Raw genomic sequence first — 22,164 nt, forward strand, 5'->3', positions numbered from 1 at the left:
TGAATAGAATGATTTTATATGTGAATCACATAGTGTGGTGTGAGTTTTTTTGGATGCACATTGGTCCTTACCCTCTTGAATACTGATTTTGTTAGCACTTATAGGAGGAACATGTTTTAGTGAAACCTGAATGCTTCTCTTTTGCAAAAACAGACCACAAAGTGTGTTATGGATGCCTTGCTTAAAAGCCCTCAGAGCATGTTATGTTTAAGTGAAATATTACTTTATCATTTTTAAAACACATTGTTTTCATATTTTTAATTGTCCTTTATTTCTTATCATTGTAAGACAAAAACACATGGAAAATATTTGTTTAAAAAAAAAAAAAAAAAAAACCCAGAAGAAAGTATGTTGGCAGGAAGGCACCTTGCTATTTGGGGAATCAAATCTGGCTTTTATCCCAGAGCAAGGCAGCGTGCTCAGCCCCAGGAGTGGGAGGGACTGTCCCACTCCGCAGTGGGAGCTCCTTTCCCAGCGCTGAGACAGAACAATGGCCAAGCCTTAGGGAGAGCTGGGGAGGATTCCTTCAGCAGGTGGGCTGGATCCTCACCACCAGAGCAGTGCATTTGTTCTCCAACAGGTAACTTCTCTGGAAGCTCTGTCTGAAAGAACACAAAAAGCAGAAGCTGTCCTGGAATTCCTTCTGCATTATTTCATAATCATTCTCTAAAATACTTTCAATTTTCATCTTCCATTGTACCTTTGCATTTAATTTTCTCTGCTGCTGGGATAGGTGGATCACTTTGCCACTCAGCATCCTCTCATTGTTTTCTTGTTCTTCCTGTTCCTCTGCCCTACAAATGAAATGGGGAATTTATTTTATATTTAGTCTTCAGAGCAGAAGGCACTGTTCCACATTTTTATAATATGTAATACTGATAAGTAAGTGAATCTCTTAAACCCAAGGCTAATACAAATATGAGCCAACAGTTACTTTTTTATTAATTGAGAGAGTAATTTTTGAGAAATTTATGTATCCACCACTTTCTAACAATGCAAAATTCTGGCTCAGTTTTCATGATACTGTGAGAGTTACTTTGTTATGCTTATCCTGTTTTCTTTTTCACTAATATTCTGTCATTTTGAATATTTATAAGCTTGATACTGGTGTGGTGAATTCTCGAGTGAAATTCAGCTTGATAATGTATTTTAAATAGGAATTTTAGTACTTAGCCATTCTTCTTGGCTTGATGTCATCTCCCCTGTGCAAAAGGTGTGTCATTGTGTCTGTGTGCACCAACATCTCTTACTCCAAATCCATAGACTTCTTTTTTTTTGTGGAAATAAAAATTCCCATTATTTCAGTCTGGTTTTAAGTTACTGGGCCCTGATACATCAAAGAACAATAGCACTGTGTTCCTGACACTTGTGAAATATTTAATTAACTTCATTGATATTGTCTTGAGATAATGAGGATCAATCTCATATTTAACTTTCTACATTTTCTTCACTTCTTGTGTTGTGTGTAGTTCAAGTTTCTTTTTAACCATGAGGGCTACCTGTTGTGTTTGGGATTTTTTTCCTTATAAACCTTCAGATTCTTGGGTTTATTGTTTCTCCTAGAGTTTGGGATCTGCTCTGAGAAATGACAAAAATAAGGAAATGCTGCAGCACCTGGGCTGCAAATCTTGAATAATGCTTCAGCTTCTTAGTGTTGGGAGCTTAACTTTGCAGTGATACTTCAGTCTGCACTTAGTTTGCATTCAAAAACCCAAAGGCAATGTATGAACAGCCCAGTGAGCTCTGCCTCTGTCTCTGAATTCAGTCAGTCCTCTCTGCCTCCTTCTTCCAGTCCTTCAGGTTCTTGGCTGGGGCCTGGTGACTGTTCTAGGTGCTGGTGATCTCATTGCAGTGTATTTTTATGTATTTTTATTCTCAGAAAATTGATACAGAATTTTCCTTGCAGAAAAATTCATGTGAATAGGGAGAAACAAGAATTGTTGTGAATTAGCATTAGCACCTCCTGGTGCAAGGTATGTTCCACATCACAAAGCAGGGGAGGAGCTGTGTTCTTGTTAGTTATTGTGGATTTTACTGGTTTTATGGGTTCTGTATCCCCCTGGAATGAGGTTTGTGGTCATTAGCATTTTCTCTTCAGGGTGATGATCCAACCCTGACAAGGTACTTTGGCCAACAGGTTTGGGGATGAAGCCCAAATTCAGGCCTAACTCAACTCTGTTTGTTCCTGTTCTTGGTTATTAAAGTCCATATTGAAAGGTGGGGGAAAGACAGGAGCAAAGGTTATTCTGTGGGGTGTAGCAAGGTGTTTTCCATGGAATAAATCTCTTTATAAAGCCCTTTTGTACTGAGGGAGTTGTTTTTCCTGGTGCTTATTGAATCGTTGAGGTTGGAAAAAATCGTTAAGGTCATCAAGTCCAGCTGTAAACCCAACACTGCCAAGTGCACCCCTTCACCAGGCAGCCTGTCCCAGAGCTTGATAACCCTTTTGGTGAAAAATTTCCCTAATATCTAATCTAAAATCTTCCCTAGCACAACTTCAGGCTATTTGCTCTTGCCCTATCCCTTGTTACTTGGGAGAGGAGATCAGCCCCCAGCTTGCTTCTCCTCTGAGTGAGTTATAGAGAGTGATAAGGTCTCTTCTGAGCCTCTTTTCTCCAGATTAAACACCCCAAGCTCTCTGCTCCCCCTGTTTAGACTTCTGTTCCAGACCCTTTATCTAAACTCCCTCCAGCACTTCAATGTCTTTTACATTTCCTTTTAGCTGATCAGCTGCATGGTGTCATCTCTAAAAAGTGCTTTGCCTTGGTTTTGTTAAGTTCAGCTTCCATTATATCCAATGCAGTAAAAAAGAAGAAAAAAAAGTGACTCTGTTATTGAAATAATGGGATTTTTGTGTCTTTGAAGTCACTGATATGTCAGAGTACCTCGGGAAAAAATGTTCTAAGCCCAAATTTTTCCCAACACTACTACTGGAACATTCCAGAGTGAGAATTTTGCTTTTTTTAAATGAGACCTTTGAATTTTGTTTTTCCAACTGCTGTGCTGGTTTTATTGGTACTGCCATGTGTAAATCAGTGCCTTTATTTCATCCTAGTTTGGCATATTTCATCTTTGCAAAAGATGTTAAAACATTTGCAGTGTGAACAGAATAAAGTCTGGTTATGTCTGTGTACTGTCTGGCATGTCTTCAACATCTGCTGTCACTGGTGGAGAGCTGCAGCTTCTACAGTCAATAACATTTTTATGATGAGTATTAATGTGCGTTTTCCTTAAAATAGGAGACAAATTACTAAGTTAGAGTCCTGCTTTGTAAGGAATTAAAATGCTGTCAGACACCAGTGTCTGGGTTCATCATACATGAATGAGGCATTTAGGGACACCTGAAATTAAATAGAAGAAAATAATGTCATTTTGAGGAGTAGCATAACCATTCATTATCAGTACTTCTGTGAGACAACTCTAAATAAATAAATAAATAAATAAATAAAGATCTTCTTGGTAACTGTGAAGCAAATCCAGAGGTACAATTCAAAAAGTCAGTTGTGGGGAAAAAGATGCACACACCTGGAGTGTACTTTGTACAAATATAGTTCTTTCCTTGGCTCTTTTGCCTCTGAAGTGGTAAGGCTTTGATTTTACAGAGTAAGTGCATAGCACTTGATACTCTGTGCTAAAAAGGAATATATTCCACAACAGAGCTAAAATTTGTTTGTAGCTCATTTTCATTAAAGGTAGAAACTTCAACCCTTGCAAAGAAATAGAATATACAAATCAGATACTACTGAATATCTGTGTGGTCTGAACCAATGTAAGCAGAAATGTGTCCTTGAATCTGTTTGTCACTGTATCAGTGTGTGGAGCTGCAGGGATTTGTGTAGTCTTTGTTTCAGACTAAACTTTGTGTGATTTCCCCACAGTTCATGACTGCCTGCAGTTTTGCTACAGCATTATAACCTTTTGAGAGAATTTAAACTTGGATACATTTCACTTTTTAAGGTTTTGATCAAAAGATATTCAACAGGTGTGCCAACACTTAGCTACATAACAGGATGAAAAACCTTTTCAGTGTTCTTTACCTGAACCTTCTGGTTCCCCTCATGTCTCCAAGCATACAAAATATGTCAGTGAAAGATATCCTTGATAAAAGATTGACTGGTAATGTCTAATGTCTCCCTGCTGCTGGCACAGGTGAAGGGCTGTGTGCTTTCCTTACAGCTTTCATGTCACCAGATTGCCTCTGACACCCTGGGAAGGCAGTGAAGAGGATTTCTTTCTGGGATCCTTTTTACCCTTTGGATCACTACAAAGGCAATGCTTGCACAGTCTTTGGGTGTGGCTGGGGGATGTGTTTTCCTTCTCAAAGGAGCCTAAAATCATTTCAGGGTTCCACCTTGACTAAAGGGAACTGTATGTCTCACCTGGCATTTGTGTTCATCCTCAGTAAAATAAACCTTCATCATTTGTGTTTTACTAAGATGTTGTTCTGTCAGCTCTGTCTGGCAGGCAGTTTGTTGTCTGTACAACACACAAAGGGTCAGGAATTTTATTCTATCCATTCTTCAAGTAGATCAGTTCATGTATCTCCTTCTCCCATAGCAAGGCACTGACCCCTAAGAAGCAGGTATTATCTTTTGTGCCTCAGAAATGAGGTCATTAACAGCCTGTTAATACACATTAAACATTCTCCAGTTGGCATTTAACTTCACTGGTGTGCCAGGATTTCAGGGTTTGTGCAGTGAAGTTTGTCATTCCCACTCCTTACAATACACTTGTTTGCCAGTCACGCACAGTGGGAGCTGAACTAATGCTCAGAGAAAAATGGTTCTGCCCAGTTGGGTTTCTGTCCTCTGTTTTTACCTCCAAAAAGTTATGTTTTCGTTTATAACAAAACAAGTGAAGAAGCCCAGATGAAGAATGGTACAAAAAAATAAGGCAGCTTTGAGTAAAAGCTGAAATTGCATAGGGCTGACTGAGTTTAGCTGCCATCATTTTCTCCTGCGTGTGGTAGGTAAAGGTGTAAGAAAATCTGATTTTATGTTTATTTCTGATACAGGTAGCACCAAGTGTCACTCTGTTCTAAAAGACACATAATGAGTATGTAGGAATATAGGTGACTTCTTAAAACAAAGTACAGTTGGCCTGCTTTTTGCAGATAAACGTTCCTCTTTTAAAATTTGAAGAAGAGTATGTATTTCTGTTCCTTCATGTGAATGATCAGACTTAAAATTGAAATTCAGGGTCCACTTGCTACTGCAACATTTTTTACTGGAAAGATTATTCATGTGTTGCTTGAATGTGAATATGTACAGGGGAATTGAGTATTTCAAATCTGCATAACCCTTGTCAGGGTTACTGAAAGTGTCAGTGCTTCAAGCTGCAGTGTTGGCAGCTGCCAGTTCTGGGGCATGACAGAAACAAACACTTGTTCAGACAGAATTCATGTTCTGCTTCACACTGTCTTCTGTGAACACTCTGTCAGAGAATCTTGATTTTAGCTGATAAACTGCTTCCTGAACCCTTTTGTTGAATTGGTTTTGTTTGAATCGCTCAGCACTTCACTGGGTGAGGAACTGGCGTGCAGATGTTGATTATGCTCCTCTTCTACAGTGAGTATCACAGAAAAATATTTGAAGTTGTAGCCAAAATGCTCTAGCAGGCACAAATTAGAGTCTGAAAGATGCTTTGGACTTTGATTCAGGATGGAACTGTAACCTGTTCAGTAGAATTATGCTGGGAAGCAAATGTTAGGTCTCTGATGCTGTAATGGTAAAAATTAACTTCATGCACAGTCCTTAATAGTGGAGAACAGAGGGTTGGAAAGAGTAAACTGTCTTTAAACAAAGATAAGGCCTCTGCTGTGACCTTGCTACTCTGTGTTTTCCAGTAAGAGTTATTAGCTTAAGGGATGTGTTTCCTTGAGAGCTTAGAATCGCAGGAAAAGAGGCACCCATGGGAACATTATAATATTTTGCATGGAAAAGGAGATGTGAAACAGATCTGGCAGAAGAAAGAATGATGTGATCTAGCATAAATCTAATTGGCCCTTTAATTTTAGCCATTCTTTGATACTTCTACTTGTGAGTATTATTTATTCAGTGGGTCATGAATTTCTTTCAGTCTCAGAGCACATAAAACCTCTGGGGTGGATGGAGAACCAGGACAGGGAGCTGTGGGAGGTAACAAAGCAAAAACCCTCTTTGTTAGTAAATGCTGCTGTGCAAGGGGCAGCACCTCCAGATGAGAATTTTTTAGATGGTCCCAAAACCTAAAAGTGATGAAAAACAATCCTCTAATATCACTGTATTGCCTGTGGTTAAACTGTTGAGAAAGTGAAATATATAAGGACATACTGTAATGATTATTTTTAGGTGTTTCAATGTTTAATATTTGAGGTTGGAAGCCAATTATCTGATCTGAATTGCAACTGGATCCCCACAAAATGTGTGTTTGTATTGAATGATCACGAGGCTTTATGCTCTAGCAGTTCAGTAGCTCTTGTTTTTAAGAAGTTTCTCACTTGCCTCACGGGAACTTTGAGGTTTGAGTAGCTAAAATACTTACTGATTTCGCTGTGATCTGATCTTTATTACATTCAGGATCAGACCAGATGGTGAAGCTCCATTTCTGCTACTTGTGAAATATCTAAATTTTTCAGTGTGACATTGAATGGGAGTTGCATTGGAACAGTATTCTGACTCCTCTTGCAGGAAATGGTTAAAAAGGAATTTCTGCACATCTGAAAAAGTAGTCAGAAGAGCAGAGTTTGTTGTTTTGTCTCGACTGCCTGATTGTGGATTAGGCTTTGGGCTATCTGCTTTAAATATCAGAAGAGAGGAGCTCCCTTTGTACAGGCAGAAGACAAAATGTCTTGACACTGCAAAAGCTGGTGAACTGATAGCAACTCAACTTGTGGGTATTCTCTTCATAGTTTTTGTGTTCTAGCATGCAAAATTTAAATCAAAACTTGTTGTTTTGATAAGCAGTACTATTCTGTTTATGAGCTATAATGTCAATGTATGTTTGTTATAACAAGTTCCTTAATACATCAGTTGAGATTGTTATCTTATCAAGAGCAAGCTCTCAATTTCAATTTTCTTTCTAGGAAATGCAGAATAACTCATGCTGAGGAGTGAGACTGACATACAAAGTATTCAGAAGTCTGGAAATGCCAAAACTTACATATGATGTGGCATTCTACTTTTTTTTAAATTATTATAAATTTTTAATTTATATGTTTATGCTTATTGCTGAGTGAAATTGTTGGAGGTTTGGTTCCTGGGCTGAGGGGGCAGAGTTATTTGCTGGAAAATAGAGACTCCCAGCAAAGAGAAAGCCATGATTAGGGCACACATTTTATCCTGCTGTAAGTCTGTTGCTATTGCATAGAATAGCTTTCTGCAGAGAACAGTGAAGAATGAGCCAGTTCATTCTTCTCTGCAAGAAACCACCTTTGGTATGATCCCTGTAGAACTCAGATTTTCAGGGTTGCTGAAAGCAGGCAGCATTGTGAACAGGATGGGTTTCTGTGATGGAAATACTGTAGCTAACTACACAATGTGTTCTCTACCACAGTGAGCATACAGAGCCTGGCTGAAATGTAATTAATGTTCACTTTAATCTCTGATGTGTACAAACAGGTGTTATTCAAAGTTCTCTTATACACTCTTTTAAAACTCTCATGTAAATGTGTGTTAGGTTCGTTAGGTTCTTACATCCAAGGGAGCAAATGTTCTTTTTAATGTCTGAATGAAACCTTTACATTCACATGCTTTCACAAATTAATTATGCAAACTGTAAATTCCTTAATTCTAAACTGCTTTTGCTACAGCTAGTATTTAAGTGCAAAAATACTGAAAAGTATTGCAAAACCAGTCTTTTTTCAAAGATTGCAAGGGAGATGGAACTGCTTCGCCAGTTCTGGTGCATTAATGCACGTTATAAGCTTTGCTTCCTTTGCCTGCCACTTGTAAAAAAACCTCCATGAACTAACTTAAATTAGAGTATGCCATTTCAAAATGAAGAGATCTCCTCATGCAAGTGAATCTACCAAATCCACATCCTTTCTCTGGGTGAGACTGTGTTCTAGCTCGACAATGAATACATTCCTTGCCTTGGGTAATGTATCATCCTTAAACCTTAATGCAAATATGAAGGTTTTTCTTTTAATTGCTGTCAGAGTTCCTCATGATACTTTGGTGCCTTCAAAGCAAACCTCAGTGAGCAGAAATCCTGGAAGATGAAATTTAAGTGCCATGCCTCAGCATGAAGGCACTGTGGAAAAACAAATGCACTCTTGTTTAGTCTGAACTTTGCTTTGATTTTTTTTCTAAACATTCTTTGAGGAACTCTGCTCCCTAATTTTCTTTTTGCCTTCTTCCTAATCTCAGAAGATAACTCTCCCATGTTAGTGGGGAAAAAATTGTTTCTGTAAACTCCTGGTTGTTTTGGGTCACAGTAATGAGGGAAATCAGCAACTTCAGACACTTAGCTTTTCAACCATTGCTAGAAGTAACTAATAAAAATATTTTCAAGGTAACTTTTCTGTAATTTCATTGCTCTTAAAAAGAAAAAAAGACATTCAGTAATATTCATGGTGGGCATTGTGCGTTTTCTGCCGTGCTTTGGTCAGGACACAGTGCTCAGTGCAGTTTCTTAACAGGCATAGAATGGTGGTACTTTGTAATTTGAAGGTGCTGGAGTTTGGGAAGATTTTGTTAATTTATTTAAGAAAAGGTAAAACAAATAATTGTGTGCAAAAATAAAATGTCTCCTGAACTACAAACTAGCAGAAGGGTTTTATCACAAAGCTTTCAAGGCTGCTTAAATTGTGGAGTTTAGTGGTGTTTTGGCAGCACAAGCTGAAGTTGTTGCATTGGAAGAAAGTGATTTATCTTGACTTTTTTACTTTTCTTTCCCCAAGAGAGTAGTGTAACTGTCCTGCAGGGAATGTTTTTTTGGAAGTGACACTGTTTGCTGGTTTTGTGCTTATTTGTGTATGGGCTTGAAATGTTCAACATGGTTGTTAAATTGTTAACCCAGGGAAGTGATGGTGATGGTTGGGTTGCATTTATAGCAGTTTATGTATCTAAAACTGAGTGGTATTTCATGTTGTGTGAGAAAGAGAAGAGGGCAGCTCTGTGTCCTGGCAGGATTCCCTTTTTCCAACATCCAAGGCCATTCTGAGCCAAACAGTGGAGCTGAGAACTTCCAGAGGAAGCTCCTGAGCCCTCCTTGCTGAGCAGCCTGAATGGTGATTTCTTGTCAACTCATCCTTGGCAGTGTCAGGGTTTGCTGAAGGTTTTAGAGTCACTTTTGTATTTTGAATGCTTTTTTATATTCAGTATTTTGAATTTCAGTTAAATTTTGAGTGTTTCCAAAGTTGAGAGATTCCCCAACTTCCCTGGGCAACTTGTTGCAGTGTTTCACCACTGTTGTTGTGATAAAAATGTCTCTAATTCTCTAAAAATATTATTTGTGCCTTTTTTCTGTCTTATTTATCAAAGAAATAGTCTGACATAATTAGAAAATAATTACAGGCATGACCAAGTTTAAATCACTTGAAATGTAAACCAAAAGGTTTTAATTGAAAATACTGCTTATCACAGTACCTGTTTATTCTTAAGTATATATTTTTTCTTTTAAAACATGCACAGTGTGTTAGGTTTGTATGAGGAAAAGCCTATAATGTCATATCTCTAATTTGAAACGTGAAGAAAGATCTTTCTTCTGTTGTGCTTTGCATAGTTGAATGGTTCTTTTAAAAAAATAAATGGTTCTTTTAAAAAAATGGGGTTTTTTTAAAAATAATTAATGTGGAAGGTTTGCAGTAGCCTGTTTAAATACAATGACATTCTTCTGTCTAACAGAAAATCCTAGTAAAATAAGGTTACCCTTTTTCATGAGTGCTCATTCTTGGAAAGTTTGTTTTTCTGTTCTCAGAGTATTTGGCTTTTGTAATGTTCTGTCTTCAAGAGCATTTTCCCATATTCCAAGGTTTATTTAAATTACTGCTCAGAATGTTTGATTTATTGAGAAAAGTGAGATATGCAGATTAACTTGATTTTATAGCAGAATGTTTGGTTTATAGCATTTATTCAAGATTCATAGGGTCACTTCTAGTAGAAGAATACAGTTTCTGTAAATCTGTGGCAAAAGCATGGGAGGTTTGCAGAAGCCCTTAACCTCTTGAGCTTTCCCATGTCATCCTATGAACTCTGAATCTATGGCACTGTTCAAATCAGGAAATGTTTAAAAATGAAAAGCCAAAACCCTAGGCTGCTAGATTTTGTATACAGAACATCTGGGGCTTTTGCAGTTTAACAATCATCCTAATCCTGGTAACATAAGCAGGCTATTGTAAACACTTATTAATTTATGTAAAGTAGCATATGATTTCAGTAGTTTGTTTTCTTGTTATTTCAGCTTTATGACAAAATAAACACAAAATCTTCACCACAAATCAGGAATCCTCCAAGTGATGCTGTACAGAGAGCCAAAGAGGTAATGGCTTTAAAGTATGTTTTTTCTCCTTTGAAAGGTTGATTGTATTTAAACTGTAACTTACTTTTCTTCATTAAGATGTGTATTCTGGCTCATTATCTGAATTATTTCTGGAATATTACCATTGCTTACCCAAGTTACGTAAACAAGTTGCATAAACTTGCAGAATTCCATTATCTGTGTAAGGATTATGAATATTACTCAGTTTAATCATTTAACCTTTTCTTCAACTGTAGTGATGTTAAAAGGAACATTCCTGGTGGGTAATTGCAGAATCTTTCATGTTCAGGTTATTTATCTGCACCGGAAATCTGATGTTTATAAAACTTAGTCACAAAAAGAAATGTTTTGAAGTGTCAGCTTTTTAAATTGAAAAAACCCCAAGTTTATCATAGATAAGTCTAAGAAGAGCAGACTTGGAATTTGCAGAGAAGGTGGCCTACTAAGACCAAAGATAGACACAGATGTTCTTAATTCTTGTACCTTGCAAATAGTATGTTATTTGCTTATTTATGGCAGGTAATAAAAAACCCAGACCCATATTGTATTATGTATTATCAGTAAAAATTCGTACAGTTGTTAGGGGTTACATCATAGGAAAACTGGTTTTTGTCCTATTAAAGGAGGAAGACTTTAAAACTCTATGTAATAACTAAAGTCACACTGATAGATGCCCTCAAGTCCTGTTCTGCAGAATTTGCTGTCAGTTTATCCTGGGGGTGCTTCCAGAAGCAAAATACTCTGCTTTCATTTTCCAACTAGCTGCATGTGAAAAATAAGGTGTAATAATCAGGTTGCAGGCAAATGAGTTAAAGCTTCTTTACTCCTCCTTCCCCAGTGATAAAGTGACTCAGATTTTATAAAATCTGGAGCTTGGAGGTGGGGTAGCAGATGGCCCACCAAGGCTTGGTGTCTTTAAAAATTGATTTTGGAATGTTTTTAATTCTGCTTTAATAAATTGAGACCATGTAAGGAAGCACAACTGGTGGAGGTCTTGTGTGTCACCTGTTTGCACTCCATTCCTGTCACCATGTATTTAGCTGATGGAGGAATGCTGTCAATTTAAAAAACAAAAATCCTTCAAATTTCTGCTTTAATCTCCTTCAGAGAGAACATTGGAACAAGGTATTTTATTCTCTCGGGGCAGCTGGGTAGGGGCACATTCTCTTAAACCCTTCCCTGTATCAGAGATGTTGGTGTGTATAATCATTTGGGGATATACTGACTGAGCAGTGAGGGGTTTAGTTTCTTCAGCAGCTTTAAAAGAAAGTTACTATGGGACATTTCTGCTGCTTATTTTGCAGGTATTGGAAGAAATTTCATGTTACCCAGAGAACAATGATGCAAAGGAGCTAAAGCGTATTTTAACACAACCTCATTTCATGGTAAGCAGATCCTATGCTTGTTTGTGGTTTTTTTCTATTTTTTTTAATATTCTTTATGTTAGAAAACTTCAGTAAATTCTCAAAATCTGCAAGGGATGGAACTGCGTACAATGCATCTGTTGATAAGTATTTCTAACCTGCTGCTCTGGCAGAAGAATTGGCAAAAGAATCAATATTGGTCCTCATTACTGTGTAATTATGGAGCAGTTTCACTGTGTTTTTGGAGGTCTGTGTTGTACATGGAAAGAATGAATCCTTTTGGATGTCCATAGATAGAGCTGGGATCCTCCTTTTTCTTTTTCCAAAGGTCTTAGCATAAAGATATGTGAATTCATTGCAAAATAAGTGTTCATTTAATATTATTTTGCAACAAATCAGTAGTTTGTACAGTCTGTTGAGTTTGTGTTACATATCAACACTTACTGTGTCTGTTTCCCAAATCTGATTTGAGGGCAAAAATTGTCCTAAATTCAGGGTTGTTACTGCTTTGTAACTTGGTTCAAGTTGCTGAATTCTACTAATTTGAAGGATTTCTTTTGTTTATGCTGTAGGTGAAGTTCATAAATTGAGAAATAAACATGTTTGCTTAAATCTGCTATACTATTGTCAGGTTAAAATCAAGAATTTGACTTTCCCTACTCAGCTTCATTTGGAATTTGACAGGTTCATTTTATTTACTTTTTTGTGTGTGTAATTACCCCACAGTATTGCTAAACCATGAAGCACTGGAGAAAAAATGCTCTTGAGGAAGAGCATTTTTTAAGTATAAATTATTTTCAGAGTAGGTATCAACAAAAGCGATAGTGATATATAGAAATTTCATATATCAAATCAAGTGACAAGAAAATTGAGTTGAAAATCCTCTTTTTTAGGTATCTCTGTTCCCTGATATGCTCACAAATCTAAAACCATTTGTCAGAATTCTTTTGTTGCAAATCTATGAAAAGTATTTTTTCATAAGGAATAAGCTGCAATTCCATAACAAGTACTTTTGATGAGGAGTAATTTCAGCAAGTGAATCTGTGATATCCCAGGCTAAATTGCCAGTTGCTGAAGTCCCATTATCCCTTTTCCCCATCTTTCATCCTCTCCCTTGTAGTTCTGGCTTTCATCTAGAACTGCACTTTAATGTTGCCCTCAGCTGAACTAGTAGAAAATTACTCCAAAAAAAAAAAAAAAAATCCCCAAGTAACCATTTAGCAAAAAGAATTTAGGATAACAGGGATGCTGGAGAGCCAGAATGAGCAGGGGAACAGAAACAGTTTGTGTTAGGGAGAATGTAAAGCAGCAATTAAAGCATCATAAGTCGGTGTGGATCCACACCTGCAGATCCCAGAGTCTCCAGATGCCAAAGGACAACTCCATCGTCTCCATCATTCCCACTCCTGCTCCCAGATGCACCTCTATGGGTTGCAGACTTCAATAAAATTATTTTTACATTTGTTGCATTCTGCTAAACTTCCCTTCAGAGCAAAAGCCTTCATAAGGAAACTGCTAGGAAAAGGAATAATTATAAGTATATAAACTAGGAATAATTATAATGGAATAATTATAAAATAAAGGAATAATTATAATAATATAAACCAATATTGTTAACCCACACTCCATGTGTTTGCCAAGTGTTGTACAGAGCAATATTCTGGTTATTAATGCACATTAATTCAGTAATCAATTAGGTGTAATAAGTAGGAGTGTGCATTAACACCTATATGGTAATGGACTATTTTAGTATTTTTTTTACCTAATGTATGTCCCTAATCAGAAGAAAAAAGAGTATAACCTGTCTTATTTGCTTAACCACAGTATTAGTGGGTTAAACTGTGTGCAGGCGTTCAAAGAACCAAAGCCAATGTGTTTGTAACAGATCTTAGGGTGTTCTGTTCTAATTTTCTTTTCCCCTCATGTGCCTTATGGCTGCAGAAATAAATTATCAATTTATTCTGTGCATGTTTAACATTTTAATTTAAAGAAATGTATGTAAATTTTGCATGAAGGCCTTTCAGTAGATAATTAATTTAAGAATTCTTAAAAGCATTGTCAAGTACCTCATTTGTTATGTATGTACACATTTCAAAGAGCTTTTATTCCATTTCCCGACTTTCAGTAGTTTTTCAAATATGCCAGTTTCATGTGTAAAAGACTCTATTATTTAAATTTAGTATGTTGTAACAGTTGACATATTTGCTAGGAGACTTTTGCTTAATGGCATATTGAAGTTTTATCCATCATCATTTGCCTTCCTGTCCTGTTCTCTGCAGTGATCCTGCAGTACAGCAGAAAGCAGTTAAACTAATTTTTAGCAGGATTATCATGTCCTGCAAAAAAAAACAGACAGGAAAAAAACCACATTATCAAAATTAACAGAAATGCCTAAAAACAGGCATCTTTAAGTAAGGTCCAATAGGAATCTTTTTTATTAAATGTTTTCAATATTAAATTGAGGTTGCTGTACTTTAATGTATTTCTGAAGTAGTGTTCATTTTTGTGAACATATTCAGAAGTCATTAAGTATAATTACGGACCTTTAAAATTGCTGGAAGTGCCAAATTTTAACCTCCTACAAGGTGAATATTATTGCTAAAAATAATGTAAAGCAGGGCAAATATTTGATGTGATTAAAATGTAAGCACCTGGATTACATAAGAAATGTAATATTGAAGTGTGGAGAGTGTAACAGACACAGGCAGGGGCACAGAAGCACCTCCAAGGTCATTGTGTCCAACCATTAACCTGCATTGGAGTCATGTGTGGAGTGTCCACACATTAATGGACACACAAATAAATCAAATTTTTATTAAATATTGTTAAAGTTGTTTAACTTACGTGGTCGAGATCTCTAATATAAAATGTTGATTCAGTAGAGCAGACTAATGCAGGGGAATTAGTTTGAGTTTGAGCTTAGTGGTTGACAAAATAAGATGAGAAATAGGAAATGCAGATACAGGTTAATATTTAACTAGTAGTATGTATGTAAGTGGGCTTGAAACACTGGGAAAATGGGAGGGAATATGGGCAAAGCATTGTTAGTTTAGGGAATTTTGTTCCATCATTATAGTGCTGACTTCCCAAATATAGTTTCAAATCAATTAGAGAAATGAGAACATAAAGTGTTTAAGAAATTACCTTTTATCACACAGTACACTTTAGAAGTGTACTGAAGTAGCTAATGAAAGCTAATGAAGCAGTATTTTAGCAGTTTGCTGCTTTGCACTCTTAATTCTTGTGAAGCATTTTGAACTCAGTTGTTGTGCTGGGACCAAGTTCTAGGGGGAGGGGGGACTATGGAAGCAATTATGGTAGCAAACAACAAAAAAACAGTATTTACTTCATTTAGTTGGTATTGATCTACAGTCTGCCTGATTAGAGTGAGATAGCATGGGATCTGAGTAGCTTTCCATTTTACTAGAGTAATTATTATAGAATGGTTTGCACAGAAAGGGAGATTCCTGATTCTCTGTCTGTGCACATAGAGATGGATTCACTCTCACCCTACAGGTGTCGAGAGGATGAGGGGAAGGGAGACAGCATCATTCTCATTGAAGTCCCTACAGTGAAAATCACATTAACTCATGCAGGCTTTAGAGTCTCAGTGTGTGTAGGCATTTGCAGTCTGAAAATTTATCTTACTCCTTTAAAGGAAAAGTTCTTCAGTAGGAAATGGGGCACAAATATCTTGGATTTCCTTGAAAATCTTCAAAAAAAAACCCTTACAAGGAACGAGCAAGGGACATGGGAGATGATGGAAACGTGACGTTTTGTTGCTGTGCTGTCCTGCAGGCCTTACTTCAAACCCATGATGTAGTGGCACATGAAGTTTACAGTGACGAAGCGCTGCGGGTGACGCCTCCTCCCACCTCGCCCTACCTGAACGGGGACTCCCCCGAGAGCGCCAACGGCGACATGGACATGGAGAACGTCACGCGCGTCCGCCTGGTGCAGTTCCAGAAGAACACAGACGAGCCCATGGTAGGAGGGGAAGCTCACTATTCCCTCTGTGCTGGTAGAGACCAGGGTTGTGATGATTTTAGTGTCATTTCCTCACTTTGAGGTGGGGTTGCCAATTAACTGGAATAGATATTTATCCTCCTTGAAACGCTTTGTGTGTGCTCACACTGCTGCTGTGCCACCAGGGCTGAGTTTGTTTAAAAGCTACAGCAAATTAGTCCTTAAGCCCAACTGGAGCCTTCAGTATAAAACCCAACTGAGCACTTCAGTATAAAATCACATTTTTAACAAACCAGATCCTTACATACTCATATGTTGAAGTATTGCATCCTCACTTATAAACAGTGTCTGATCTTACTGCTCATCTTAAAGTGAGTGACTAAGATTTTATATTAATCTTAAAATTTATACCCTGCCTTCAAGCTTTCAGGAAACATGACTACTCTTAACCACTAAGAATCACAGTGCTTAGTATTTTATTTTAAAAGTATAAGCATTCCTTTTTTTCTAGGGAATCACTTTAAAAATGAATGAGCTGAACCACTGCATTGTGGCAAGAATTATGCACGGAGGAATGATTCACCGGCAAGGTAATCACATCTCATGAAGAGCTTTGTCTTCAAACACAGTTATTTTAGATCCTTTTGTACAAACTGTGTACATTCTCCTGATTTTGATTGCTGCTATTCCATAGCAGTGTCTCTGTGCCTGCATGGACTCCTGCTAACTGCTTTAGTTACCTTGCAGTTGCAGAAGTCTGCCAGTGTTTTGAGGTGAGGGCCCACTGTGTTTCATTTAAGTCTTAATTAGAATAATTGCTACCCTATTACCGAGTATAGCTCAGTAAGAGATGGAAACACCAATAATTTTGGAGCTGTATTTATTTAATCCTCTGTTAAAAAAAAAAACTTCCACAAGTAGCAGTACTTTCTCTTGCCAAAATGAAAGAGTTTTGGCCACATAGTTCTTGAGGATCTTTATATTTTTGGTGTTGAGAATCACAAAAATGCAGTTTGAAATAAAAATATTACTTGTGCCTAGATTCTAAATATTTATTTTCAGTTTTCACTACCATAAAAAATCCTGCAAACATGCTTTTTTTTCTCATCCACAGTCTTCTCCTTTTTGTCATTTTGTGTGTTCAGATCAGATGTCCAGAAGTAACTGGGTTTTGTCCTGCTTTAAACAGATGAACTTCCCTACTAGGTTGTTGACTGCAAGTTTGGATTGCAGCCATGGAAGGGTTACTTCAGTTTTTTCAGTCTGCCATCTTTTTCTTGTGATGAAAACAAAAATTTTCTTAATTTTTCAGTCAAGAGTTCTCTCTAGCCTACTGTTCTGTTTCAAAGGGAGCTCGGAACAGGTAATTGGGAAGACAAAACATATTCACTTTGTCTCACTGATATGGTAAAATCTGTCAGGAAGCAGGAAAGGCAAAAGTTTTAATACAAACAAAGATGCAATTCAGAGAGAATTCTATGTCTTTGGAGGACCTTCTGAATTTAAATTTATTTTGCTTCTGAAAGTGAGTTTTAAAAGGAGATTGCTCTAAGATTCACCGAAGCAAGGTTTTCTTCCAACTGTGCTTAGGTAGTGGTGATGCTTTGCACAGTATTGCTTCACATGACTGTGTTCCATAATGAGGCTAATAAAACTTTTAAAAGCTGCTAAAACTGGGTAAAATATCCAACTGTGCCCATTACAACTCTTGTTTTTAATTATACAGTATCTTTTATTTCTAAAGATTTGGGAAATTTAACTTAATCTCTATGTGCTTCATCTAACTAAGGTAGTGCTTCTGCACTTGAAATTGAATTTTACTTCAGTGTTTCTTTAGTATGGTCATCTATTTTTTTAATGCTTCTAATTCTGTTAGTGCTCTAGATGCCTCTTAGATTCACTGCTTCATTCAGCATAGCCTGTATTTAAAATATTTTTACTGAATAGAACAACACAAGTGTAATATGACAGTGATCTCAAGCACCATCTTTGAATCCTGTTGGTAGGGCCTGTGCCTTGAATTGGTTTTGGGGAGTGTTAGGTCATTTTTTCTTTGCTGTCTCTTTTTGCTGTATGGAAAACTGCCAGGTAATATCAGCAGTGTCTGGATAATAAGTCTGCTGTGAGGCTTACAGGAATTGTATCATTTCAGGTCCAGCAATATTAAACACAAACTGTGCAGTTCCCAGTCACAAAATTGTAGCTGCTGTGAAGTTGCCTTCTGTCTCTAGGCCGGCTCTGCCTAGTCCTAGTGATTGAAATTGTTCTTATTCCAAATGTGGCAGAGTTGAAATGGGAAGAAAAGCTTTTAAAGACTCCATCTACTCACACCTTCCAGAGAATTCAGTAGAAATGAAACACCAGTCTCAGTCATTAAAAATTGTCTGTTTGTTGTTGACATGTCTGCCAAATGTCCATTCTTTATTCCCAGTTTTTATGTATACTTCTCCTTACAGTCATGAACATAACAATATTCACTTCTGTCAGAGTGACAGAAATGGGAAATGATGCAGAAAAGGGGATTTTATTTGATACAGGGATGTTACTGAATCTGATTCTCAGTCTAATATGTAATTCCATCAGCTTTATGTTTTGAATAGTATCAGAGAATCTTTATATTATTCCAGGCCATATGGTGGTTTTGATTCAATATTATTGTTTAATAACAAAAACATGTTTTTCCTGTTTACTGAGGACATGCCTGGGCATCTCTTGCTTTGTATTCACTGCACTCTGAAAGACAGATTTGTAGCTAATACAAAGTCCTTTTCTGAATCTAGCAAAACAATTATTTTAATGTTGTTTTCTGTTTATGCCTTTGTATGAATAACAGTGCTGTGTAAGAATTATTTCAGTTTGTAGAAACTGAGGTGATTGTGTGTGTGTTAACTCTGCAGGTACGCTACACGTAGGAGATGAAATCAGAGAAATAAACGGAATCAGTGTGGCAAATCAAACTGTAGAGCAACTACAAAAAATGCTTGTAAGTGCCTGAAGTCTTCTTCATATCCTCTATAAAAGTACCTGTCTTATTTAGTCAAAACTTTTGTGTAATTGTGTTCTAACTTCCCCTTTTTCTAGTGTTTTTGATAGGCTACATGTCCATGCAACAAAAAGTTCTTTCAGTTTATTACAGTTGAGCTCACAGTTAAAAATTTAAAAAACATTTCCTTGAGCTCAGTCTGTCTTTTTCCAGTAAAACTCCACCTTTGTCCTTACTAGTAGAGTCTGTTTGATATTTCCATAACACTTGCTAATTTTTCTGCGTGCAACACTAACCTTGACATCTTGGATGGTATCACTAATCCTAGACAAGCTTCAAGGGAAATAGAATTATTTTGGGGTCACAGTAAGCCAGCCAAAGAGAGAAAGGGGAGGAACTGAGATCTCTTGAAGTGATCTGCTCAGATTTCTGTCCAGATCAAGTCCTGCAGTTGTCAGCCACGTGGTATTCATGAGTATTCAGATGGCCATTTAAGAAAATATGTTGTCACAATCTGCTGCTATTCTGGAGTTACTACTTGTTATAAATATTCTTATACAATAGTAAAAGCAAAGTGGCAGACCCCATGTCTTGTTCTGCTGAAAGACTGTTTTTGAAATTCCTACCTTCAGGAAAATGCAGCTTTCCAGAAACTGAATACAGTTTTGCTGTTTAACATGTATGATGAATGGGAAGAACATGCCACTTTGGTAGAAAAGACTTTAGATTATAAGAATATAGCTACAAAGAAAAGGTTAACATGGAAGAAGCCTACACATCTCTGAATCTCTTACATAAAAATACAATTCTAAAAATTTGGGAAATTTAACTTAATCTCTATGTGCTTCATCTAGCTAAGGTAGTGCATTCTAAGGTAATGCATTCTAGGCATTCAAAACCTAGTCAGGTGAACAAACTGTTCATCCTTTAGATTAATGAGGGCAATATGAATGTTTGTTTATAGGTGATATGACAACTCATCCATAGCATTTTAGCTTTTCATACTTGGACTATGATGTTTTCCTTTCTAGCATTAACAATTTGGAGATTTTCTCTTCAAAATGCCTCTTTTTTCACAGAGGGAAATGCGTGGAAGTATTACCTTCAAGATTGTGCCAAGTTATCGCACGCAGTCTTCATCCTGTGAGGTAATGAATTTAATGAGCCATCCCCTTTCTTCCTCAGTCCTGTAACTAACTGCCTGCTGATGGCTGAATGTTCCTGCTTTCTGGGAAATTGTTTCTGCCTGTCCTGTTAGATCGCACACCAATTTTACAACAAAGATAACGGAACATGAGTAGGTCCCACCTACCTACTCAGCCCTGCCTTCATACTCATCTCATCAGCACCTTAACTAACTCTTTACAGCCTATTAAAGAAAAAAAAATTAGGAAAGGGGATCCTCAACTTATGCATTTAGGAAGCCCCTTTAAAATATGAACATTTAAACTCATACTTCAGTAAGTCTGTTAAACTTCCTAAGCTGAGGAACAATCCTCCTCTTTTTTAGGCTTTAAACATTATATTGCTGCTTTGGGCTGTTAAGGGTTAATTGAAAAACCTGTTTCTGTATAACCCTGTTGAGGTAAATTTGTGATGGTTGTGTGTAACAGTTACATGTGGCTAATATTATGTTTCCATGAAAAAATGGTCTGTGTCACTACAGAAGAAAAACAGATTCCGAGCTGTTGCTGAACTAGAAACTTGGTATTACAGCTTTTGCACAGCAACGTTTAATTCCCTTCTGCTCACCAAGTTAGATTCCAGATTGCAACTGAAGGGGATTAAATTGTATGAAATGGCTACTTGAGATCCCTGTTCAGTGTGAGCACACAGATGGCATTTGCAGCGTGTGGATGGTGCCAATCTCAGCCACGCGCTTTGCTGCGCACACAGCTCCCGAATTAGAACTCCCCAAGTGAAATCACAACCCCTGCTGAAGTCAAGCACCTTATCTTAATTAGAGCTGTGATTTCACCCTAATTGTTCTTATGGCTCAGCAGATGCTAGAATACACAGAAACTGCTATTGTGGTTGTCAGAACAATCTGTTTTGCAAGGGAAAAAATTACTGCTTTTTTGGTTGCCTTCGGTTCTTCTAGTAGAATTCACAAAAACTAAAAGGTTTTAGAGGTAGAAGGTTTGACAGATTTTCACCTCTGAGGCCAATTTTCTTAAAATAAACATGAAACCAAAAGTTTTTCATGAAATGCAAAGGCTTTTAAAAATACTGCAGCGTGCTGACAAATTCATGTATTGACTTCTGTGCTGCAAAGAGGACTAATACCAAAAGATACCTCACTTCCCAATATTGAAATACAGAAACTGGTGAAACTGCAGACTTGCTGAGAAGATGATTATTTGGAAAGACTCAGCATATAGCTTTAAATTAATACTATTAATTGTCATTTTAGTAATAGCAGAAAATCTCTTTGGTTTTGTATCTTTAGGCTTTTCATGACTATTTATTTCGCAGAAGAATGGAAAATATACTCTTACCTTTCTTTGGAAGAAAATGGCTAAACTAGAAATGTGTGATCAAAGAGAAAAAGAAATCATGTCTAATTATCCCACTTTGTAGCATTTAGCATTCATTAAGTCAGAGATGGATGAGTCCTTCCCACCCGCTCAGCCACACTAAGGCTTTGGCTTGATTTTATTCAGTTACAGGTGTACACAAAAACCCCAGTGTTCTTAAATCATCCTGGTAAAGCATCACTAGTCCTTTGGCACACAGAGAATTTCTTTCACAGAATTTTTCAGGAAGGTGATTCAGAAAATGAATCAAATCCTTAACCATTGAAAAAAGCTAAAATTCAATGTTGACTGACATTACTAACACAGAAATCTTGCTTCTCGTGCCCTCCAGCAGGATAAATAGAGAGATATTGGGTCTTCACTAATATAATCTTCCCAGTTAAGGTATTTTTTGGCAACAGTTCAGTCTATATTTGGTTCCCTCCTCCTTCAGTCATGGACTGGTGCTCATGTAGTGTAGTTTTATGAGAAGAGGAATATGAAACAGAATTGGGGACTGGGGGATTTGAGGCTCCTACCAGGATCACATAATTGGACTGCAAAACATCTTGTTAATCTTGAATAAGAAAAAACTGCATATTAGTAGAATCAGAGATGATGTGCTTTTGTTTACTGTCTTAGGCCTTCACAAAGGTATGAGGGCACTGAATGTTTGTTTTTTAATAACTGGGATTTGAATTTCACTTGCCATATTTGTCTTCTTTTATAGTCATTTAAAATAAGTGTTATTTTCTAAATATTGAGCCATTTCTGCATATATATAGGGAAGTCTTTTTCCTACACTATATAATTCAGTGTCACTAGGCAGTTTGCAAAATCTCAGCTGAATAACTTTAGGGTTTTTAGGCATTTG

General features: G+C 37.0%; 1 protein-coding gene across 8 annotated transcripts in view; it reads left to right on the forward strand.

Moving 5' to 3' along the window:
- CASK (calcium/calmodulin dependent serine protein kinase) overlaps positions 1 to 22,164 on the forward strand; it is a 187,368-nt gene that overhangs the window by 140,535 nt on the left and 24,669 nt on the right. For all 8 annotated transcript variants that reach the window (XM_074534524.1, XM_074534522.1, XM_074534523.1 and 5 more), the window contains 6 exons: positions 10,384 to 10,461; positions 11,766 to 11,846; positions 15,624 to 15,812; positions 16,303 to 16,381; positions 18,689 to 18,774; positions 19,854 to 19,922. In XM_074534524.1, the coding sequence (XP_074390625.1) occupies positions 10,384 to 10,461; positions 11,766 to 11,846; positions 15,624 to 15,812; positions 16,303 to 16,381; positions 18,689 to 18,774; positions 19,854 to 19,922 (582 nt within the window). The remainder of the gene's footprint in view (positions 1 to 10,383; positions 10,462 to 11,765; positions 11,847 to 15,623; positions 15,813 to 16,302; positions 16,382 to 18,688; positions 18,775 to 19,853; positions 19,923 to 22,164) is intronic.

Source organism: Zonotrichia albicollis, chromosome 2 (assembly GCF_047830755.1).
Source record: "Zonotrichia albicollis isolate bZonAlb1 chromosome 2, bZonAlb1.hap1, whole genome shotgun sequence".
Taxonomy (NCBI): domain Eukaryota; kingdom Metazoa; phylum Chordata; class Aves; order Passeriformes; family Passerellidae; genus Zonotrichia; species Zonotrichia albicollis.